General features: G+C 47.8%; 1 protein-coding gene across 1 annotated transcript in view; it reads left to right on the top strand.

The window, feature by feature from the left end:
- Window positions 1–516: 516 nt before the first annotated feature.
- Window positions 517–25,479, top strand: part of LOC144148685 (cytochrome P450 2C28-like) — a 71,680-nt gene continuing 46,717 nt past the window's right edge. Inside the window, exons 1-3 of the mRNA XM_077680201.1 lie at window positions 517–798; window positions 1,866–1,990; window positions 16,847–16,953. Coding sequence (XP_077536327.1) covers window positions 572–798; window positions 1,866–1,990; window positions 16,847–16,953 — 459 coding nt within the window. The 5' untranslated portion in view covers window positions 517–571. The remainder of the gene's footprint in view (window positions 799–1,865; window positions 1,991–16,846; window positions 16,954–25,479) is intronic.

The following is a 25,479-nucleotide window of genomic DNA, read 5'->3' as shown; positions in this document are numbered from 1 at the left end:
CACTGAGGGGCAGAGCCAATCGTCCTTGCTAGCGCTATTGGCGTTATCCTGACTTGTCCCGGCGTACATCGCCAGTTATCAGGTCACAAAAGTGGTTAGATAGTATTCGACGACTTTCCTGTGTTCCTGTGGGTATACGTCAATACAAGTACCTTTCTTACGTTTTAGTGCGTTTTTGCTTTATCGCCCGCTCTCACTACCTCTCATCCTCAGTAATCATGAAAAGTTTGGAGGTACTTCTTGCTTCCACTTAATATTTTGGCGTTTTCTTTGCAAGCTTCATTGGTTGTGGTTGATGTTGCTTGTTTACAGGTATGGTTGCTTACAGAACCTCCAATGTTATTCTTCGGAGGAGTTGCTGAGCTTTAAATGCACTTTATTTTCTTGAAGCATTGCATGATGTTTACAGCTACAACATAGCCCATTAAGCACTGAAAACATGAACATAAAAAGAGGTATTATACTGTGTAAAGTAAACACCTACATTTTATTTCCGCATACTCTTTCTAGATTTTTGCGCGTCATCGGTGAAGAGCAAAGTGTGCGAAGGGCAAATAAGGAAACAGGTGTCATGGGCATGACTGCACCGGTCGTGCTCAGCCTCATTCTTGCAACAGTGGTGTGGTTGACTGTTCAATGTCTCAGAAGGCTGCTTTTCGGGCGTCCACTGCCGCCTGGAGCGCGCCTGCCACCGACGCCACCATCTAGTAGTTTCTGGGGACACAAAGAAGTCCAGTCCAACGACTTCTACAAAACCAAGGCCATGGAGTGGGCCAAAGAGTACGGGCCTGTATATAGGTACGTCGGACGGAATCACTATTTTCTGGTAAAGCAACCCGAGAAAGAGCAAACGCAATTTCAATAACAGTATTGTTGGGGTTCTTGAATTCTGTTGTGTCGTGAGCCGAAATGTGTGAGAAAAAGCTTCCAGACTATAAATGCTGTACACACTACTTAACAGTGGTGGAGGAACCAGCCTATTGCAGTTTGTTGTGGGATTGTGTGAACTGGATGGGGTACGGTTGAAAGGGCTAACACAAACCGCAGGTACTGCGACTAGTACGGTACATTCGCGCCCGCGTTCTTTGGGTTTCTGGAACCTCCTCTGGGTGGATAAATGTACGAACACTGCTACTTTCAAACAATGTATTCATTGAATAAATGTTTTCCGGTGATGACTAGCGTCATTTAGCACTTTGAAACATAGTTGATACCCAAATCAACGTTGCACATTCTTTTGCTGCAAAGGACTGATTTAAAACAAGAGCGTGTATAAAGAATGTAATGTCAAACATTGCGTACAATGCGACATTTGCGCCCTGAATGTCGGTATAAAACTGACAATCGGTTGACACACGAAATAACACCAGAAGGTGTAATACGCAGCCAAAGAAAACGTTACCTATTAGGACGATTTATTTATATGCTTACATTAGCTTTATGTCAAACCCAGTTATGTTTCTCAATACAACGTGAATGAAACCCTAATTAGATTGTGTAAAGCAGCTATTTCAATTTTTCCATGATTACATGTTCATTCCTATGTCGCCGTCTAAGCTAAACTACAAGAACATGTCCGTACAGCATCCACTGGTCTGAGCGGAAAGTAGTGTAAAACATCACTGTATAGAATTTTGTAGAAGTTGCACGTGGCATTCTGCGGTCAGTTAAACACCAGAGCTCACGTTTAGTGCATACTGGACAGTGACATTGGGAATACCTAAAAACGCAAGATAATTATGCAGTGAACCTTCTAAAGCATGCTCTCACTGAGTTATCAGTCCAGGTGTTTGTCGTCATTTAAAGATTTCCTCTGGAAAGCCCATGTAAAGAAGTTGTTTGTCTGTCCCTTTGTTGCTTTTTAGGCTGAAGTTAAACGGCTCGGATATAGTTGTTGTTAACGACTTCGAAAGCATCAGAAAGTTTCTAAACACGAAAGAATTTCTAGACCATGCCAGATGCCTTGGAACTGATCGTGATCATTTCATAGGTGAGTGCATTATATAAACCATTCCTTGCTGCACGGAGTGCACTAATAAAGGTGTAGCAGCTAATATGGATTACTACGACCCAGCGTGGGCGTAACAGAAAATTGAGTATGTTACCAAAAGTCAACAAGCAAAGTTGACACTGAGACAATTTGGAATTCACGAAATAATACTAGCCTTAATAAAAGCTACAGATGGATTAGATCTGAATGTTTCAGGAACTATAAAATATGTTAAGTGGGAATATGACAACAAAAGCTCCATGCGCACCGCTGTGAGTGGAAAATTATTTCCTCCTAATTGTTGAAGTAACCAGAGACAGAGAGAGAGAACAAACTTTATTTTCCGCAGGACCTAAGTACAGGTCCTAATTTCAAAGTTCAATTCACCGGATACACGTAGTACTCCAGAATGTCCGTGCGGATCCGGTCCTCGTGTTTGTAGAGAGCTTCCTGGGCAGCCTGGATGTTTACTGTCGGCGGGGGAGACAACCAGAGCTCCCAGGAGATGATGGAGGCGAGCGATGATTCAAGTGATGGCGGGGTGCAGTCCCAATAAGAATGAGGGATGGATGGGTAGGAAGAACAGGTAGGACAGGAACGATGACCAGGGCGCCGATAGATGCGGTGAAGAATGTGATGGGAGGGGAGTGAAGAGGTTTGAGCCTGCGGAATGAGGCACGCAGCCTCAGGAGTTAGACGGGAACTGGGGGGTGGGTACAGGGTACGTGATAGGCGTTGGGCGTGTAATTAGTAACGGGGGGAAGCGCGGTTTTGAGTACGAACCGTCGGCGGGTGGTACAAGGTTGGCCAGGACATGGGCGGACCCGGGAAAGGTACTCGGGTGAGCGCGTTTGCTAAGATGTTTCCGCACATGCCAGCGTGGCCAGGAACCCAAACCAGTGTCAAGCGGGGCCGAGTGTGTGGGTGAGTCTAATGGTGAGCGAAATTACGAAGGGCTGACTGACAGTCGGAGAAGATATATACTGGCGTGCTGGTAGGAACAGTAAGAGTAGCGTGCTCTATTGCAAGGGAAATGGCGTATTCTTCGAGAGAGGTCGAACCTGGTGGGGAAAGAAAGGAAAGCGTGGTAGTGTCTAAAGAAGGGAGTTGGAGAAATGAAGCCGTGCCCGTTGAGTTTGAGGGGATGTCGCTGGCGTGAGTAAAGTAAACGATGGAACCATGGGAGAGTAGAAAATTAATTCGTCTGGAGAGGGCCTGAACGCCCAGTGCACGACGAGCACGGTGTCGATCAGGGTTCATGTTGCGGGGCAAAGGCTCAACCCGTAAATTAGTGAAAGTCGCCCAAGGAGGGTGTTTCGGTGGTATGGGGGGTAGTTGCGAAGTGGGGTAGTTAAGTGTATTGAGAATAGCACGACCTTGGGCAGAAGTCTGCAGGCGTTCGAGTTGGGCATGGCGATTGCACGCAATGCGTTCTTCAAGAGTATTATATATCCCTAGTTCCAGAAGGGTGGCGCTGGGGGCGTAGGAGGGTACTCCCACAGCGATACGGTAAAGTGTGCGGAGGGAGGCCTCGAGGGACGAGAGCTGAGATGGCGATGGTTGCAAATACGGAATTGGTGTAGTATACGGGACATAACAAAAGCATCGATGATGCGGAGCAGGTGATGCTCGAGCAGTCCAGCTCTTCGGTTCGTGACCTGGCGGAGGAGACGGGATAGCTGAGTGATGTGATTGTGAAGTGTGTACAGAGTCGGTACAGAGCTGCCCGCATAATGTAAGGTGAGACCAAGAATCCGAAGGGTGTCAACATGCGGTATAAGGCTGCCAAAAATTTGTACCTGAGGAAGAAAGCGGTCCGGGGCTACTCCACGCTTGTTACTGACTAGGAGTAGAGCGCATTTTGAAGTCGAAATAGAGAGGCCGACAGACGGGACATAGCCTTGAATGACGACACACGCTTGCTTAAGAGTGTCCTCCAGTTGACCGGGACAGCCCTTGGTTGACCAGAGCGTGATGTCATCCGCGTATATAGAGTAGAAGAGAAGGGGGATGGCATCTAAGTGCAGGAAGCGAATCTAAAGCGATGTTAAAAAGGGTGGGTAACAAGATGGAGCCTTGGGGGGTACCAGCTGATAGATAGACCGGGGGGGGAAGTAGAGCCCGGGATAGAGAAAGAAGCGGTACGGTTAGAGAGGAACGAACGGATGTAGGTATACATGCGAAATCCGCAGTTAGTTTTGGCTAAGTTAGCGAGAATGGCAGTGTGCTGAACATTATCCAAGGCCTTATGAATGTCGAGAGCAAGGATGCCACGGAGCTGAGAGGAGCTACGAAAGCCGTAGACGTCATGGGAAATACGGAGGAGGGTATCCTGAGTGGATATGTAGTGGCGGAATCCAGTTTGGCTGAAAGAGAGGGCAGAGTTGTGAGAAAGGTGCCATTGAAGGCGCGTCGATGCCATACGCTCCAGCAATTTACCAACACAAGACGTAAGCGAGATAGGGCGAAGATTTGGAAGAGTGTGTGGTTTGCCTGGTTTCGGGATCAAAATAATTTTGGAATGTTTCCAATACGCCGGCAGTTCCCCACTGAGCCAGATGTGGTTAAAGAGAGCCAGGAGTTCTGAAAATGCGCTGTCGGGAAGGTTGCGGAGTAGTTTATAAGTTATTCTATCTTCCCCTGGCGTCGTATTGCGACGAAGGGTGTTGAGCGCCCGGTGCAGTTCTGTTACCGTAAAAGGCTGGTCAAGGGGGGACGGCGGGAAGTCTCGGCGTGGAAGCGCAGAAGCAGGAATGTGTGTACTAGTAGGGTACATGAGTAAGCGAAGGTCCTCTCCTAGTGTGTTAGGATGTTGCTTTGTCGAGAGGAGGATGCGGGGAACAGGGTGGACCGGTGAGGAAGGTTGAGTGAGCGAGCGGAGGAGGGACCAAGCCCGTTTGGTGTTCATGGCTGGATTGAGAGAGTCACAGAAATTCCACCAGTTCGAGCGAGCTAATTGGTCCGCGTAGGTCTGGGCTTCTTGTGTGAGGATGTTAATTCGGCGACGCAGGCGACGGTTGGCTTTGTTCCGGCGCCAGCGGCGAATGAGTGAGCGGCGCGCGTCCCAAAGGTGCACGAGGTGTGGGTCTATGAAAGGGGCATCGGCTGTCGGGGCAACATATTTCGTGTGCCGATCATGATTGCGCATGAGAGCACGAAGCCAAGCGTCGGGAGTAGATGGGTCAATGGTGGGGAGATCCGACAGGCGGAAACGATGCCAGTCGGTGAGAGCCACGCGTGATCCCGGAGGAGTTTGGGTCCGCATGAACGGTAAACGGATTTCAATAATGGAATGGTCGCTTCCGAGGCTTTCATGTAGGTGTGACCACGAAGGGCTGCCTGTGCCCTGGAAGAACGACAAGTCTGGGGAGGTGTCGCGTTCGACTGAGTTGCCGAGGCGGGTTGGGAAGGCGGGATCTTTCAGGAGACAAAAACGGCCCTGACTGATTGCAGTGGCGAAAGTTTGGCCCGTTGGGCTGGCCTTAGTGTACCCCCAAAGGGGGTGTGGGCAATTGAAGTCCCCCAACACCAGCGTAACCTGATCCTTGGGAGGGAAGCGGGCAAAATAGGGTGAAAGAGACGGTAGTGGCTTGTTTGGGCGATGATAGACGTTGAATATTTTGATGGTAAGAGCCGAATTTGCATCTGGTTTAATGAGGATGCCATGGGCATGGAAATGTGGGGTAGTGTAGGAAGTGAGGTCTACGGGGGTGTAGATGAGGCTTTTTGTAATAAGGGTGATGAGATTGAGGGTGGTGGGATTGTCAGCAACGCCTGTGTGATAGGTATCGTAGCCAGGAATTTGGGGGAGGTAGAAAGCTTCTTGAAAAAGAATCAAGTCCGGCTGAGGCATTTGTGATGAAAGGAGAGTTTTGAGAAAGGAGAGTTTGCGACGGAGACCTCGACAGTTTCACTGCCATATAATTGGAGGATGAGACAGCATTGTAATTGATCTTCGGTGTCCGAGGTGAAGGTAACGTCTCGGCAGCATGGTGGAGGGGGGCTGTTCTTGCTGGGTGTGGGGCGTTTTCGACGGGGCCGATGGTCAAGGGCCTCCTCGATGGTGGCGAGGCGGCGATCGAAATGCGAGAAAAGATTGACCATGAGGGCATAAAGCTCAGGGATTGTCTGGGGAGCGGTGGGTGGGAGCGGTAGGGTAGGAGAGGTGGAAGGACCAGGCGGGGCGAGAGCGTTACGATAGGTGAGGAATGATGTTATTGGCGTGGCAGGAGGATGTGCAGGGTCGGCAGATGCCCCGACGGAAGGCTGCTGGCTCACCTCCCCCTGTTGTGGTTGAGTATGACCTGGCAGGCGAAGTCGAACATGTTGGGATGTGGTGACGCGGCGATGAGATGATGGAGACCGGTTTTGGCAGTGGAACCGGGAGGCGTGTCGCTGCTGGGACTGGGGCCGTTTGCGATGTCGGGATTGGGAGCGTTGTCGTCTTCGGGACGAAGATCGGTGACGCCGGTCTTGAGGATCTGAGCTGGTCATGTCGAAGGCAGGTCTCTGGGAGCGGCGGTTAGCCAAGCGACGTTGGTAGGCGCGACGTTCCGATTGGGCGTCGGCATCCATGCGTGTAGGACACTTGGGCGACGTGCTGGCGTGAGCTCCCTGGCAGAGGTGGCACTTTGGAACGCAGTCGTGTTCCTGATCCGCTGCCAGGCCGGTGATATCCCGGGAGCAGGTTCGGCACAGCACGATTGATGGAGGCAAGGGACAGACGACCACTCGGTGGCCGATGTTGTGGCAGCGGGAGCAGAACTGGGCTTTTGGTTTTTGAGGGTAGCACCTGAATGAAGTGTGATGGTAAATCACGTATCGTGGGATGGTGGAGCCCGCGAATGTAATTAGGGCAGTTTCAGTGGTTGCCTTCTTTTCAATGACATGCTCTTCGGGATCGCTGAAACACTTGTGGTATTGTCAACTTCACCCATTGCAATCCCAGGGTAGATATTTTGGAGACATTTAAGGCAAAGTAGTAGTAGGTAAATTAGAAGACATTCTGCTTGTGTCTATGGTACTCCTAGTGCGTTGAAAGGTAAAATTCCTCCGTAACCATGCGTAGCTTGTGATATATATTTGTTGTATTTATTTTTATTTTTTCATGTTTAGAAAAATACAATGAATTCGCCTAAATGGCTTGTCTTTTGCAAAAAGGTAACGATCCTAAGAGAGGACTGTCTTGGTATAGCTGAACCGTGACTATAAAGGATATATAAAATACCGTGATCACCTATAACACTAGAATTTCAATGTTTTAACGATCTTGGCGGGAACTGTTTACAGTCCATGGACATACAAAATCTATTCATAAATGAATGAATGACTGAAGAAATGAATGAATTCAGAAGGAGAGGTCGAAAGCCTCGCGCGGAGAAAGACGAGTAAACGGAGGGGAATTAACGAGCGGGCGGAAGGGGTTCAGACAAAACGCGTGCCTGGTCCGCACACGAACCTCTTGACTTAAGTAATTTGCACTATACCGGAACGACAATCAAATGTGCATCGCGTCGTTAAAGTTTATTTCCCATCGCTCGAAGGCGCTATTCGTTCTTGAAGTTTCTTCATTTCAAGAAACTTGGAAATTAGAAAGACAGACTGGGAGGTAAGGGTTTTGACTTATCCAGGGATTCCATTATCAAAAAGCGCGAGATATTATCGGTCTTTGGAAGAGAGATGGAAGGCAAAGAAGGAAAGGATACTTCGGTGCGGCCCCTTTTGAGGGACCGATTAGGTTTGGGGGGAGTGGGGGGTCTAGAAAACGCCATATGATATAGTGGAAAGCAGGGAACGGGGGTACTTTCTTCGTCAGCCATACACTGATTGCTGAAGAGGTCCCGGAGCTCCCTGCCTGGTACACAGACAGGGAGCCCATCCGCCGGAGCTTGACCTGGGCTCCGACGGTGACCGTTTGTGGTTTCTAATACTCCACCTTAAAACACATCGCCACGGTTGGATCCAGCTTTTGTTTAGGGGCTCGGGGTCCGGGGTGTCACCAATACCGTCACCAAGATTGCTCAAAGTGGACCACAACAGCTCTTACCGCACAAGCATAATTAAAAGCTGTTTAAAGGAGCGGTGGTTCGAGGGAGTGGTCAGCAATATGCCGCACTCGCGCTACAGACTGAGGCGTTTTTGAGCACTCCTTCAGGTTGCAATAACCATAAAGCGGGAGAAACCACAGCAGCATTTATAGGTGCGCAGGAGTGAAACTGAGTGACATTAATAAAGGAAGTATCCAGGCCCGTGGCAATTAAAGTCACTCGTCCTAATAACAACGCGGAAAGCATCGTAGTAAATAATAACGCTGCGTGTTCGCCTAAACAACTCAGCGTCATTAGTGCCTGACAGCCCCTCCTCCTGCCTTACGATAGGTGTAGTATATCAAAAACATTGGGTGTCCAACTTAGCAACTTGGTGTCATTACTACCTGAAGGCAATTTCTCATGCCATACGAGAGGATCTTTCCACTCCACTACAACATCATTGCGCCTATTTTCATAAGATACGAAGCCGCAACACCTCAACACTAGAGTAATATTGGTATGCGATTTCCAAATAATGAAGCGCAAACACTCCATCTTGCATTCTGGTACGACGACCCTGTAATGAGAACAAGCTGAAATCGCCTTGTGTCTTGTATATCGGCTGATTAAGCATGCAGCGGGCACATATTTTGGAACTGATATTTTTACGGGGCGTGGTGGTCCATCCCCGTGGTTCAATGGCCCACCACCTACTGCGGAGAGAACACGGAAATATCTTGACGCGGGGTGCAGCCATCCATGGTTCACCTATGGCTGCATGTAAATAGCTCTTTGCGCATGTAAATATATCTCTTCTTCGCTACAAGATCGGTGTCATCTGCCGCCACGTTAAAATATATAACGCCAAAATACCGGAACTGTCTGCTCTATCGCGAGCCCCTGCCGACCATCCCTAGAAAGCAGTTTGACAACCGAAAATAAATTTACATCGACTGCGATCTACTTCCTCGTTCCTGGGCACCATTGTACCCTCCTGAATTCTTCTGTATATGTGGAATTATGCGAATATGAAATGCTTACCGTTGCTGTTACACCACTTGAATTAAAAATTCCCGTGTATATGCCCCTTTCGTTGCAAATTTCTACGCAAGACGATAGTCGACTGGCGCCCCTGGCAAGTTAATGGATCCCTTCTCTTTCCCGCTCACCTCTCATGGTGTTCCGCCCCCATGCTTAATGGCCAAAATGTTTCAGATTTTCGTGGTTAACAATACCCCTTCAGGTAACCTTTCGAGTGCAATTCAGAAAGCATTTTTGACATTTCTTATTAGTCTGAATAGCTGGGTTCAGGTCTGCTGAAAAGGAGGCGATGGCTGAAGACATGTGTAGTAACGGCAAGAGGGCATATGAGAGTTGAGGGGACGAGCGCGCGAAGGTCAATTTCGCGCTTGCGGCGGGCGCCGTAATGGCGTTGCACGGATCTGACATTCCGCCTACAACATCTCTGGATATTGCATCCTCGGTTAGATGACGAAACGTCATAACCACGGGTCCTCTGGCCGCATATCTGTGATGCCAGCACGCGCCACATTGTTGCTGTACATTACATCTGGAAGGTGCAACGCACATGCGGCCACAGATACCTTTGCGGGCTGTTAGAACATTCCTTGCCTGCGTGTGTCCTCTCTCCTGAGACCACCACATATGAGGGAGGAGTATAAACTGAAAAAGTCGGCGGGAGAATGGATGGCTTCACGATTGTTTTATTCGACAAGGGGGCTGCCCAATCATATCGCCTCGGTGGCGCCCATTTGTGGCAAAGTTATAAATTCAGGCGTACGACGGCCAGCAGCAGATGTGGGTGTAACCAGGGAGCCGCACTGCTCAGTGCATATAGAACATGTTGTGGTCTACGGCGTAAATGCGGAATGTAGATGTCCAAAGGGATAGTTCTTCGCTGCAACCAAAGTAAGTTAAACGATTAGACAGCATAGCTCTGTCTTCGTTTTATAAATGTATAACCTTTGTACGAATAAAGTAAACACAGTCTTTTCGTTGTCATGCCATCGTTGTCCTCTTCTCGTCTGGTCCTCTTCTTCTCATCACCGCCAACTTTAAGAGCGAGGACATGCTTCACAGAGGAAACAATCCCAATCATACTTGGCGACGATAACGTGTACGAAATAATCGGTGGCTGAAGGGTTTTCACTTCATTTTGATCCCTAATTTTACCCTGTATAACTTACTAAAAAGAAATTCTAGAGTGCATGTATAATATGTTGATCAACCCTATCACCTACTTTTGAGAAGGCAAGTAGACGAGGACGAGAAGTGGACAGGACACAGCGCAGAATAACAACAGGCGATTTGTGGCACGAAAATACTGAAATACATACTCCGTTGCACCAAAAGGAGAGGAAGGGGGTGGGGGAAGATACACATGGCGGAAAGGGGGTAGAGGAAAGATACACATCCATTTTTCGAGCCAACACGGCGCATCACGTTCACTAACCAGATAAAAAGGCGACTTCTGTGTCGGTTAGTATGACGGAAGGGCAGCTGACGCACACGTCTTTGTTGGAGAGGATTTCGTAGGCTTCAACTATCTCTCTCGTCAGTCGATTATTGCTTTTATGAATAATGGAGAATTTTTGCAGGTCAGGGTAGCAACCACATTCTTTACAGTGTGCGCCTAGATGTCCTTTATCTTCTTTCTTCACATTATTGCGATGCTCGCGTAATTTGTCATTTAGACATCGTACTGTTTGCCCTATTTACTTCTTCTTGCACTTATCTAATGGTATTGAATACACCACGCCTTCCTAGCGATCCACAAACTGCGTGCGATGCTTTGTGGTACAAGTATCGGTGAACACGGAGCACTCATTCACTTTTTTGAAAAGTTTTGATAGCTTTTTAGGGGCCGAGAAGAGCACGTTTACGTCAACGCGCTTCCCAATCTTTTTCAGATTATGTGAGATCGCGTGAAGGTAAGGGATAGTAGTGCATTTCTTTTTATCTGTATCTCTTGGAGCATCCTGCCTGCGTCGTTCATTCATCACCTGTTTCAAAACATTCCCGGCTACAGAAGTCTGTAAAAGCAACGGATATCCGGCGGCAGTAAGCCGAGCCGTCTGTCCTTCGAGGCTGGCTCCCATCAGGTGAACACACGATTTGTTAAGCGCATTTGACACACAGAGCTTTACGATTCCCCGCTTTACTAATTTAGAATGCTAAATTCTAAATTAGTTCTAAATTCTAAATTCTAAACAGAATGCTAAATTCTGAATTAGTAAAGCGGGGAATCGTAAAGCTCTGTGTGTCAAATGCGCTTAACAAATCATGTGTTCACCTGATGGGAGCAAGCCTCGAAGGACAGACGGCTCGGCTTACTGCCGCCGGATATCCGTTGTCTTTACAGACTTCTGTGGCCGAGAATGTTTTGAAACAGGTGATGAATGAACGACGCAGGCAGGATGCTCAAAGAGATACAGATAAAAGTAAATGCACCGCTATCCCTTACATTCACGCGATCTCACATAATCTGAAAAAGATTGGGAAGCGCGTTGACGTAAACGTGCTCTTCCCTGCCCCTAAAAGCTATCAAAACTTTGCAAAAAAGTGAATGAGTGCTCCGTGTTCACCAATACTTGCACCACAAAGTATCGCACGCAGTTTGTGGATTGCTCGGTAGGCGTGGTGTATTCAGTACCATTAGACAAGTGCAAGAAGAAGTAAATAGGGCAAACAGGACGATGTCTAAATGACAGATTACTCGAGCATCGCAATAATGTGAGGAAAGAAGATAAAGACATTTAGGCGCACACTGTAAAGAATGTGGTTGCTACCCTGACCTGCAAAAATGCTCCATAATTCAAAAAGAATCGTGCCAATCCACCCCGTGAATGTGGTTGGAAAGCAAAGCTGTAAACGGCACCCATAACGATTACAAATGCGACGTCACTTAAATTCACTCACATCGCTCTACAAATAGCAAAACCAGAGAGAAGCGAAATGCGCTTAACCACACCATTTATTACTTCAAAGAGATATTCTTGTTAAGGTTAAATCAATGCATGAAGCATGAGCGGTATTTGGTTGAGTTGTATTGGTGTAGCACAAGAGTGGAAACTTTTTTTCTAAAATTAAAGTAAGCTCCAACCCAGTGTTAGACGATCTGTCTTCTCCGTCTCTGCGCCGCGGACGGAGGCGACGAGATTTGCGGCAGAAAAGGAGGAGGAGGAAGAAATACATCTGTTCAGATTTCTGAACGGCCCAGAGTGCAGCCCTGGGGAGTGATTCCTTCTTCTGTGGGTCCCACATGCAGTCCGCGCGACCGGAGTTCTGTCCACCCGCTGAATCTGGGTAGCTAGAGATGGCCTGAACAGCAGGATCTCCCATTGCTCTTGTTGGGTAGTTGACGGAAAGAGAGGAGGGTGCTCAGGGCTAAAGTCGCACACATCGTTTACGGGGTGGAGTGTTCCTACTTTTAAACAAAATTTATTCAGCGTCGTGGCGATTCGGATACATTAAGTGAATTCGCGTAGGCTGTGGGAAGGAGCCCGGATTGTAGGAGCCGTAGGGTAGTTTATTGTTCTCTGGAAAGGTCAGGGTAAGGCGAAGGTACCGTCTGTCTCAGAAGGCGATAATGCTGGGTTATCTCCCTGAACGTGACAAGCGGGTGACTGTCCTCGTGCAGCTGCATAGCACAGGAGGTAAAAGCCCAGGCTTGTTGGGTGGGCGTATTTGTTGCCCTCCATTGAAGCGTGAGGGGTTTCCAGATGAGCTAAATGGAAGCGTTTGGGGAGTGGTTTGTTAGCACGCGCCGTGCAGGTCAGGACACCCAACCCTACTGGTAATTCCAGTAGGCTTGCTGGGAATCGATGACTACCCTCCGAACCCCTGGTTGAGCGAGAGCTAAGGTGATGGCTGCCTCTTCTGCTGCCGTCATTTCTTGGGTGCTAAGCGAGGTACACGCAAGGAGGTTGGTTCTGGAGGTAGCCACGATGATGGCGTATTGCTGCCCTCGATGTTTGGAGGCGTCTGTGTAGATAACTGCATGAGTGTAGATAACTAAAACACCACTGAGGGTGGTGTTTAGCGCTTGAGCTCGTGCTTTTCGGTGACCCTCGTCATGTGAGGGGTTCATATTTCTAAGCAAAGGGAGCATCTTTAGTTTTAGTCGACAAGTGTCTGGGAGTACGTCAAGCGGAGTGACATTCTGGCCTGCCCAGCCAATCTGATAAAGCATGTGGTTACCCATCGCAGTTCTGAGTCGGACCTTCTGGTTAGAAAGATGGCCTTCTATCAGCTCTTTCACCGTGTTGTGGAGCCCCGTGCTAAGCAGCCTCTGTGTGAACGCACTCATGAGAAGACCAATTGCGTGCTAGACCGCCTTTCTAATCATTATATAAAGCATCTCTATGTCTTCCTTGTCGAGAAGAAGCCAGGGGGTTGACGTAAGTAACTCTCGAGAGGATAAAAGCTTCAATTAATCGAAAGGTACCGGATTCCTTTAGGCCTCGCGTCTTGGTGGCAACTCGCCTGATCATGTGTATGATTTGATTAATGCTGTTTTTAGGCGCTGCAAGGAGACGTCACTATTCGTGTTAGCCTCGAGATGTAGGCCCAGGATCTTGATGCTGGGGCTTGTAGTGATAGCCTGGCCATCAAGGAGTATTTGAATGTATTCCTTGGTTTGGCGTGAGGGCGGACGACAAGGAGCTGTGATTGTTTACGTGAACACTGGAGGACACAGGCTTTAGCACATTGGCGTACTAGAGGTGAGATGCCATGCATTGGTGTGAGCTTCCTTTAATTTTTGTAACTCTTAGCACATGAGCAATGTGCGCACAGGGCCGCTAGACGGGCGTGAGTCGTCGCGTGACGCTTTCACGTGGCATTCAGCGAGAACGCGAGGGGTAAACCCATAGATGATCTTGGTGAGTACACCACCTGTCTTCCCAGTCTTCGCGTGCGGTCGCAGCTAAATCGGTAAGGCAACGGGCTCTCGCTTTGTTAGTCTATTAGTTCCAGGTTCGATTCCCGGCGGTGCCAGTAAATTCTTTTATTTGTTCACTGGAGTTTTCTGGTGACACCAACGGTCGCGAAAGAACCCTTGGGGGGTAGAGGTAAAAAGCTTTGCTTTAAAAGCAATAATTGACTGACGACAGAGATAGTTGAAGCCTACGAAATCCTCTCCATCAAAGACGTGTGCGTCAGCTGCCCTTCTGTCATGCTAACCGACAAAGAAACCGCCTTTTTATCTTGTTGTTGAACGTGATCCGCCGTGTTGGCTCGAAAAATGGATGTGTATCTTTCCTCAACCCCCTTTCCCCCATGTGTATCTTCCCCTACCCCCTTCCCCTCCTTTTGTTGCAACGGAGTATGTATTTAAGTAGTTTCGTGCAATAAATCGTCTGTTGTTAGTCTGCGCTGTGTCCTGTCCACTTCTCGTCCTCGTCTACTTGCGCTGCTCAAAAGAATGTCGTACCAACACGCCCAAGCTTAGTGATCTATAATATACCTTAGTGATCTATCATCTTATCTTAATTTCTTCGTTGAAAGCAACTTTTCAGCCTTTGTATGGACATGAATCATTCCCTTGCATCCGCCTATATATATCACAACCGCAATTTGTAGGGCCGCTTTACAAGGTATTCCTTCAACTTCAAGCTCTGCAGCTGTTAGCACCGAGTAAAATGCCCTTTTTATATTCCCCAACTGCTGTGTACAAGGGTATATTATATTCAACACATTTACTGGTACACTGGTAAGGTAATTGTTAAAATCTTTAATTCAAAAACCTTCCTCTAAACCGCTCTTCCTTCATATCTGTTCAATGACTAGAGGATCGCTTAGCGGGGAGAATGTAATTTTTTAAATGCCTCTATTTAGCAGGGAGTAACCTGAACGACTTGTTATTTACGGCTTCTAATTTTTTGCGTGTTATGCTCTCAGTTTTTGTTCTCACTGTGTGTTACCGATTCTAAGGAAATATTAGGATAACTTCACCATTAGTTTTACTACATTGTTTACAGCCGTAGAACAGGTCGGCTGTAGGTACGTTGTCACTTGTGTATACTTTTCGTAATCCCTTTGAGTGCAACTCGAATTTCATCTATAGGAAAACCTAACACCTACAACCATGGCGGAATTAAATGACAATGCCAATCACAATTGTTTATGCTTTAAAAAACTTATCCTTTTTCAAGTGATTCTTGATTTTTGCCCTCCTTTTTGGTAAGATGTCCCTTCCTTTGTTTGTCATTTTGGGGAACTCCACAAACTCCACTGGTTATTTGAAAATTGTTTACGCGATGCTGCTTTCTCTTCATATTTATTTTTTCGTTTGTTTGTCAGATTTTTACTACGACTACTGGCTACTTAATGCGTGCGTTAGGGAATTATCATACAGGAAAGCTATTTTTTCGTCGTCGTTCGCCAAGCCTGCCAATAAGTTCTCAATGTGCTCCACGGAGTGCTCAATGTGAGGTCGCAAATATTACAGCTATGATACTTCTGATTCAAGGCCTGATTTGTTCTTTCTGTAAGCGAAATGATTCGGTCTCAAAACGTTCTATCATCCTTCTTTTTTGTTTGTCGAATATATTCACTCTGAAACGGATACAAAGCGAGCCGGCACATCCCCGATGCTGTTTGGAAACTCTATTCGTTAATCATCGTACCGCACGCTCTCTTGTTAACTTTGCATTTTACCTCAAAACTGGGTGTGAGTTGTTGGATTTTCTCATTTGTAGTTAAAGAACCTCTGAAGGGCCCATATATTAAGCTCCATAGTTAACCGGGACACATGTATCTCCTGCAGGTTCTGCAGGTTTTTATGTAATGTATGACAGAGAAAAACGCTGATCGATGTTGTAAAGCAGGTTCGCATTTTCTGCACTTGGTCCTTACGAACGAGGCAGCTTGCCTCTAGTAAAGTTTGAAAAGTGCTCAGGAGAACGAGAAATACGCCCGGTGTAGTGAGCACAAGAAATCGCTCGTGATATACTCATTTCGTTCAAAGAAACCAAGCAAGCAAGAAGCCTCGTAGGCTGTAAACAATGTCGACTTTCTTCTTTTAAAGCTCTTTCGGAATATTTCACAAAAAATATCGTAGCCGTTGGAGCCTGCCGGTGCACGCTGCAGAAAAAGATACGTTGAAATGCAGGCACAAGAAAAGCAAAAATTTATTCAAGAACGCTGGACAGTTGCAGTTGTCCTAGATTGAAGGTAGAAAAACATGATCTAATCAAACGTGCTCCTATGCTACACACATTTTAAACCATTTAAATTCCTCGCGAAAACCGCACGGATAATGGAAGTACCACATGATAAATCATTCTCATGTTGAACGCAAATAACACATCGCTCATTGTAGCTGTGGTTGTATAGGCGTCCTGTCACGTTCACATATTTTTTAGGAAATGTACCAGTGCGTTCGAAGTGACCCGGGATAACGTGATACTGGGTTCTTGCCGTCAATTGTAAAAAGCTATATCCCCCTAATATTCTTAAGCCACATAGTGTCACAGAAGCAAACTTCACATCAAACGCGTTGTTTCGTTCCTGCTTTATAAACTTCATGCTTCTCACCACTCCTTTTTTTTTTTTTACAAAACGACTCCAAAAAAGTCCGCCTTCCCCATCCTACGGAACTGCACTCCAGTAGACCAAACATGTGTTATAATGTACAAGACGTTAACAAAGGCGCTTTTTATACTAATAAAAACTCAGCGACGCTGTAGTATTAACATGCAGATTCTTACGTTGCGTACCTAAGTGAGGACATCTATATTTTGCGTCACATTGTCGTTATTTTCAAAGGTACACGATTCTAAATCCGTGAACAATTTTGTCTCAGGTCTGGGAGGCCAAAATGGCAAACTATGGAGTGCCAACAAGAAGTTTTGCATGACCACGTTACGGAATTTGGGCTTTGCCAGGACTGCCACGGAAGATAAGATGATGGTGAGAATTGGCTTACCTGTGCATGGGACACTTTGGGAACACTGGTGATGGTTTCTGGAGAGGCCTAGAACCCTTAGCGCACATATTTCGGTTTTTTTCCAAACGGGTCGAGATGTTCAAGGTTGAAGGAATGGTGCAGCAGATGTTTCCAGAAGGTGGTTTGTTCAAGTGTGCACCGATAGCCTTCCCTTCAGTGTGTAAGGAAGATAGCTTTAGATCTTAAGATACATGGTTAAATCAGGAACCTCTATGCTACCTACATTGCCGTTAGTGTTTTACGATACTTCAAACAAAGTCTCCTGCTTAAAAACAGTTATGGTCCTCACGATGGGGGCTTAAAACCATTTCTAAATCACTCCTCTACATATGGTACCATACAAGGAGGCCGCGCAGCGCTATTTTATGACATATGCCTAATTATGAGTTGCAGAGTTCTAATAACTACTATACTTCCTCACTGGACAGTATCTGAACAAAACACGAACAAATTTTAAGAAAGTATATATGATCCAAAAGTACGTCGAGTAGGTGTTGCTGGCCAGAACCAAACATCAGGAGTAACGGGTATAGAGACCACTTGCAAGACTCGGCCTAAAAATGCGCCGAAACTAGGAAGCATCGGCAGCGTTGATACCACGGTCACACCACAGCGGGCAGTACATGATTCTGCAGTAACAACACAACCAGCTGCGGGAACGAAAGAGATGGCCATTGGCCACAGAAATTTGAAAATGTCGCAATGTAATCAGGCAAAGTACTAGCTTGGGAGGGGTGTACGCGGGTATATACTATGGCCCGACGTTATGCCTAAGGTCACACGTTGATGTTAAATCTGCAGCTTGACGTACCATTGCTACGTACGTACGTAGCATTGCTTGACGTACGTAGCATTGCTTGGCACGTTGTTAAGCTGTACAATAAGGCGGTCTGACTTGAGCCTGAACACAGGAAAAAGAAGAGCGACTGTGAGACGCTGTCGGCCATAAAAACAGAGGGAAGGAAAGAAGTGCGAAGGGAAAGACGGTAATAGTAAAAAGGTGGAAACATGGCATGGTAGGGTGTTGCATGTTTGGCCACATCATTCAGTTAGCAGCGCTAAACTCAACGGTAGAAAACGTAGCTACACTAAAGTGAGAGACACAACTCAGTGACATAACTCAAAAATCAGTGACGGTTACGCTTTCTCAAAACAAAAGAGAATCATAGGTGGTGCGCTGGTTTTTCAGCCATTTCTCTTTGCAGAAAATCTCGATTGATTGGTTTATTGATTGATTACCAGGGTTAAAGGGCGGGCGTTACAGATTCGATGAGGCGCGCCGTAGTGGAGGGCTCCGGATAAATTTTGACCATCTGGGGCTCTTGAACCTGCCCAATATCTCGAACATGCGGGCGTTTTCGCTTTTCGCCTCCATCAGAAAAGTGGTCGCCGTCGGCAGGAATCGAACCCGCGTCACTGCACGAGCCACCACCGTGCTGCGGCCATCGGGAGAGTTTGATAACGTGCATGTCTCTTTTTGCGGTTTTTAACGTTTCTCACAACGTAAGCGTTATATCGTATTCGTGAATAACTCGATAAAGCCTTCGCAAAGTATTTTCACTTTGAGGAATTACCGGAATGGTATTGAATTTCCCAGCATTTACAGGAAGTGGTAATGAAGCAGTTGTGGCATTTCGTGGAATTTAATGGAAGGCAATTGCACAAAAGTTGAATTGTTCGGAATGGAATGGGAATGAAATGTGGCTGCCCATCCAGCAACACAGTTTAACACGCGATTACAGGCTCATGCTCTTCTGATCACGCACATTCCTCGCATTCAATGGCTGGCTCTCGCCGGCTCCTAGTCTTGGGCATTTTCAATTTTTTTTTGACAGACTATTTTGTTTACATCAAAACACAAATGCTTAAAAAAGGGAGACGATGCTTTCGCTTTAAATCAAGCTACATCGATAACACAGGTCCCCGCTATGCGGCCCTGTAACCATCTCTCTAGGGCCACAAAAGAGCGGACTCGTATAATTACCCACCGCTTCTTCGGCGGGCCATTTTCTTTACATTTTTACGCGCTGCTGTATGCTACTGTGATCAGGCTTACAAAAGTCGGGTACACCAAACCAAATACGACGTTTGATGTTTAAATGAGTCTTTATTTTCACAACACTGCCCAATCATTCTGAACACCATGCAACGTAAATCGCGCTATGACTTACACCCTCATAAGTATTCACCTCTTTGAACGACATTTGGCTGGTACCAGGTTTGAAAGACGAGGTATGCATTAGGAGCACATCATTGTAAGGAATCTAGCAATATACTCACCTATATGCCTATAGTCGTTGCTTTGACGATACCATCGTCTGAATACTAATGAGCAGTGTAGGTCATGGTGAGCGCGGTAGTGCGTCTCTAATACACATTCCAACGAATAACGTACTGTGACGCTGCCCAAAAACACACACGTAAAATGACCTGGAATATGTTTTGAATCCATGACATTATGAAGCGGAGGTCGTGAGGGCTTCACTGCGACCTCATCGCTTGCCGTGAGCGGTGACTTGGAGCTAAACATTTTCTGCAGAGAGTGGTTGGCACGCAGTCGCGAGAACCCACACATTTTTTTTATTTATTTACTCTTGTACCCACAGCGCCTTTCAGGCATTACAAGGGGGGGGGGTTACAACACAGTTTTAACAGTGTGGTAGTCTGCAATAACAATGCATTGTAAGTACCGTAATGAAGAATACACCGTACACCGTACACTACACCGTACACTACAACAAACACCGGTATACATTCAAGAGCACTACGAAGCAAAAGTTGCGCATGTCAGTGTTAATGTATGGACCAACATAAATTCTTAGGTATCCAACACTGCACAAATATAATAGAACCATGTACAACGCGATTTCAAATGGCGGCTGCAAAAGCTTCGTTGTCTAATAGGCTAACTGTGGCAGCAGGCAGTCGATTCCACTCTGAAACTGTTTTGGGGAAAAAAGTGTTTTTAAAAAGATTAGTTCTGCAACTATATTCTCTAACCTTGAGTTAATGGTCTGTTCGTCTGGATATATAATGCGGCTGAAAAATGTACTGATTGCGGTCTAGTCCAGTGTGGCCATAAAATATATTGTGAAAGAACTTCAAGCGCAAACTTTGCCATCTTTTTCCTAAACTCCGGAGAATGACCCCACTTCATCGGTTATCATACTCCTACCATCCCGGATAACCGCAGTGGTGATGCACCTGGAAAAGCGACAGTATACATCGTTAGAAGTGTTCCTCAAACACCAATCAACCTTCAGAAATGGTGTAACCAACATCAGGAGGTGGTTGCGGTTTTGACACGCCCAGCCAAATGACCCCTCCTTCTTGTGTCCTTTTATGGAAGGCCAGGCAGAGCATGCCTTAACCTAGGTTGGCTCCACCACCTTAGGGCAACGTACCCAGGCACTCCCATACTCGTAGGAGGGGACTTTAACGCCCCACACACTGTGTCTGGATACGAGCACGACCCTAAAAGAGGAGTACAAGTTCACGACACATTCACGGACATGAACTTTTTCTGGCTTACCTCTACCGCACCTACCATCCCTTCAACTCGGTCTCATGCACCGGACCTTACGTGGTGGCTTGGCCCCGGGAACCCTTCCTGGAATCCGGAGCCAGATGCTTGGGGAAGCGACCATTCGCCAATTTTGGTTGGCCTGCACGCGAAAAAGTTGCAAAAGCTTCGTCGCCAGGTCAGAATTGTTCACTGGGACAAGGTCCGCTCTGATGAACGAGCTTTTTCGCTAACTGCGGAGAATCTCATTTCTACGCTGCAGTCCGTCCTCACAGACTGCACTATACATACAACAGTGAATGAGGATCAGCCGACGCCCGATATGCACCTCCTTAAACTCTGGGCAGAGCGCCGCCGAGCAGAGCTCCATGCTAATCGCCACCCGACGCAACTCTACGCTCGTGTCACGGCAAACCGTATCGCAGCACAAGCTCGACGCTACGAGAAGCAGGTGTCACGACGCCGGTGGAATGACTGGTGCGCTGGTCTTGGCTCTGGTACTGGAAACAAGGCCTTATGGCGGACCTTCCACGCCATGGAGCGGGGTGGCAGCGTGATGGATCCATCAGCTAGCATTCGCCTGGCTCTCAACATCAGCCCAGAGGAGTTTGCGGACAGAGCGGCCGTCAGTTTCTTTCCGAACTACCGACAACCTCCGGCCGCCCCTCCCTGTGTTGATGTATCGGACGTCTCGGGAATAACCGGCCCATTTACGATGGCCGAGCTCATCGCGGCCATTCAAGAATCCAAGGCGCGCTCTTCTCCAGGGTATGATGAAATCCCATATGAGCTGTTCAAGACCTTGGAGGGGGAGGCTTTGGAAGCACTACAATACTCATTGAATGATGTATGGACTAAAGGTGTCATTCCACCCGAGTGGAAACCCCAAGTGGAAATCCCAAAGCCAGGAAAACCTCCCACCGGTATTAGTGCACTTCGCCTGATTTCCTTCACACCTACAATATGCAAGATATTTGAACGAATAGTGGCCACTCGGTTATCCTGGTGGCTGGAGCACAATAGAAAATATCATCCCGCTCAGATCGGATTCAGACAGCACCTGGGTACCGAGGACGGCTTGTCTGTTCTGGCTGACGATATTTTGCATGTTTTACCTCACAGCCACCTTGTGCGAACTGTGGTGGCTACCGACATTGCCAAGGCTTATGACAACGTGAAACACGAAACAATACTTAGAAACATGGAGTTTTTGGGGGTTCGACTTCATGTCACCAAAGTGGTACACTCCTTCTTGGGCTCAAGGAAATTTTCAGTACGAGTGGACGGAACGCCTGTTGGCCTGTTCGAATCTAACCGTGGGGTACCGCAAGGTTCCGTGCTAGCGCCTCTACTGTTCAACATCGCGTTTGCACCATTGGCATGGAAGCTACAAGACATCCCTTGTGTGAAGTTTCTCACCTACGCTGACGATGTCACGCTGTGGTCTACAAACAAAGACCTCGGCTTGCAGTGTCGTCATCTGCAGCAAGCCCTGGATGTTTTCCATGCCTTTGCGCAATCAGCCGGCCTGGAAATTTCCGCTGAGAAGTCTGGCTATGTACAAGTGGCTCATAAGGCGGGGATGAAGTTAGCCTCGAAGGGTAACTGTCAACTTAAGATTGGTTCAGCCGCAATACCAGCCAAGGAAGAGCTGCGGGTGCTGGGACTTCAGATCCACCAGTCGGGTTCAGGTATCCATTGGCTCCGAAAGGCACGGAAAGACTCCTCGGCAACCTTGCACTTGATCCGCATGATTGCCACGCGGAGTTGAGGAGCCCGCACGGAGGTGGCTCGGCGACTTGTACGCGCTGTTTTACAGCCGCACTTACTCTACCAGGCGCAGTTTCACAGACTGACAGCACAACAATGGGCGAGGCTTGAGGGTATCAACAGAGAGGCCATGCGAACCATCACGGCACTTCCTCGTCTCACTCCGATTCCTATCTTACAGGAGCACGCTCAGCTCAATACAATCACGGAGCTTGTAAATCAGCGTGAAGAAGCAAGAAAGCTCAAGCGTTTTTACATACCTATGGTCGGAGCTCTCCGTTCGTATTTCTGTAAAGAGCCTCCCGTGACTTCAACCATAGACGACCTTCCACCATGGCGCTATACAGCAATAACAACCAAAAAGACAACGAAGCTTTGTCGCCGTGAACAGCCAGCGCGAACCTCACATACCACAGTTCCTGAAGGTTACTGTGTATTGTACACAGACGCAGCCCTTCTCCCGTACGGAGGACGGACCGCTTTCGTCAGTTCCACACACTCAACACTGAAAGGCTCGCGCTGTTATTCCCCCGACACGCCAGACCCGCTGCTACTGGAACTCCACGCTGTATATGACGCAATCAAAGCTGCAAGTGCCCTCCCTAACATTAAAGAGGCGCATATTTACACAGACTCGCTCAGTGCTGTGAAGCACCTAAAGCAAGTGAAAAAGACTCCCCTGATTTGCCAGCACATTCACAGCCTCCACATGACAGGACAGCTAATGGTACGCGTACTGGGTACAGGGGCACGGTAACAATTTTTTCAACCAATTAGCGGACAATCTTTCGCCCTCTCCGGCCCCACCTGAATCAGAATTCGCCCCTAGCCCTCTTCCTAGTGATCCACGCTCCCGCCTTTTAGCCATGAAATCTCTTCTGAGAAGGGACACACGTGCTCTAATTCCCCCGTGTGTCTGCTCCCTTCCCCCTAATCTTTCCCGGGTGGAGGAATTTTCTAAGGAGGCTTCGGGCTGGGGTGGCTCTCACACCTTCAGTCACCTGGACTTGGAGACCCGCCCCAGAAGACCCAGGAACATATCCCAAGTGTCCGGCTCCGGCGGCTGAAGCTGATGTCAATCATCTCTTGTGGACGTGCACAGGAACCAGAACAGCTCGGGACAGTGCGCTAAGAGTGGTTAGTCTTCGGTGGGATAAACCGGGGGACTTCAACCGGTGGGTGAACGAAGACCGCTACTGCCGGTCGCTGCTGAACTTTTTACATGAGACCGGACTCCATGCCTACCTTTAGACTTGTACAGGGTCATCAATTTACTGACTACCTGTGCTTTTGTACCCGGTATTTTTATTTTACCTAATGTCTTATCTTTTCTTTATATGCCGCATGGCAAAAATGCGAGTTAAAAAAAAAAGACTATTGTAGCCACTTATTAACAGCAGAGCTGTATAAGCCGTTACAAATGCGTCCATCGTAGACAGAAAACTCAGAGCGGACGTGAGGGCATACGTCACGGTGACTTCACGTGCACTATGTTCCCACAGTGGTTTTAGCAAAAACATGTCGAGTAGTCGTGACACCTTCCTCGCGGCTACTGCCCACCACTGTCTAGGCTTGTGCGTGGGCTTACGTCACATGAAGAGCTCCGCCATTGTCGTTTACGACGTGTAGCGACTGGCGTCCCAAGAGTCTGCCGCGCCGAAGACGGTGACGATGAAGCTTTGAGGCCATCCCTTCACAATCCACACGTGGACACGGTCACCGGACCAGTGGACGAAGGCGGGGAGGTATGCTTAGGCGAGGACGAGCTGCAAGCGGAATTTCGCTACGCGGCTGTGCCCTCGGAAGACGGCGATGAAAGGGATGACATCTTCTACTGAATAAATCACTGTACGCACTTTATTGGCCTTTGCATTAGAGTGCCTTTCAAAACAGCTTTGCGGCGCTGGGGTAGGGTTGATCCGTCTCTCTTGGGATGCGCTGTTTGTGCGGGGGGGAAACTAGGCTGCTGCTCCTCAGCTGAGTTAGGCCTAGCTGTGCTGTTTCTCAAGCCTGGCACAAATAGTGCAACCTGCACCAATTTTTTTCAATCACTAAGGGGCACCAAAACAGTGGTATGGTACCCGGAAATTTGCGTGTTATGGTGCGAGCGCAAACATTTCTCGATGTGATGAGTCCATTCGGGTGGCACCAGGTGTCCCGCATAGCTGAGTACCTTCATTGAGAAGCTGGCGATAACAGTATTTAGCAGTGTCTCGAAATGCTCTGGGGAATTCATGGAGAACGTGCGCTCGCACAGCCCTTGCGAACCACTTTCTCGGTAGCTGCATTTTTATTGCGCCAATTAGATCTGCACAACAGCTGACGGCCAGTTGCCAAACTTGAGGTGTTAGGCACCGTTTTATTTCTCGTCCATCGTGTCTACTTGGTTGGCGCTGTTGTATGCACTATCTTATTTTTTTTCTGATGGGAGAGGGCCAATTCACCATTGATCAATTCCCCACTTTGTTATTACACATGTTGCAAAGGCCACATACTTTCCGGGTTGAAAGGGTTGCGTTGATTCGGAAATATTCATTGAATCAGCTTTGGCAACGTTTTGCACAACCAAGGGTCCTTCTACGAATTCTCCCGTTAGTGAAAAATACCACGTTGACAAATTTCGTGGAGTGTGAGCGTTGTTTACTACTTTGCAGGTGGCGACCAGAGAGTGGCCTACGTATAGATTACTAGGACTTTGTCTTCATCTGTTCATTATCGCCAGCACTTTCTCATGCGCCTGCGCTTCCGCATCTTCACTTATGTACATAGTCACCGTCATGATGTGTGGGCATTTCTAGCGTTGGAATTTCTACAACAAACAGCGCACCCGACCTCTGTCTCTAAAGTTGTGGAAGGTGCGTCTTGGTGACGCCGTGTACCTCTCCGGTACCGCTCGTGCAGCTTCGTTCGGGTAGCCGTCTAGCGCCGCGCACCATGCCTACGAGGCTGGAGCCGGTCAACTCATCGGCAGGCGGAACGGCACATGTCGTGACGAGCTGCTAGGGCAATCTCCTGAATTTCACCAGCCTTAGCGGAGATGTCGAGGACCGGATGAATAGCTAGAGTGCCTTCAACCATTCGGATGACACTCAAAAGCTCCACAATGTCTCTTTTTCCCTCTCGGAAGTTCTCAAGACGTGGGTTTAAACAACCAAGCTTCAATCATTGACTGAGACTACTTCGACTTTGAGCTGTG

This window comes from Haemaphysalis longicornis, unplaced genomic scaffold (assembly GCF_048455015.1).
Source record: "Haemaphysalis longicornis isolate Haplotype H1 unplaced genomic scaffold, Haemaphysalis longicornis Haplotype H1 scaffold_8, whole genome shotgun sequence".
In the NCBI taxonomy this organism is placed as follows: Eukaryota; Metazoa; Arthropoda; class Arachnida; order Ixodida; family Ixodidae; genus Haemaphysalis; species Haemaphysalis longicornis.
This window is presented reverse-complemented; position numbering and strand designations above follow the sequence as displayed.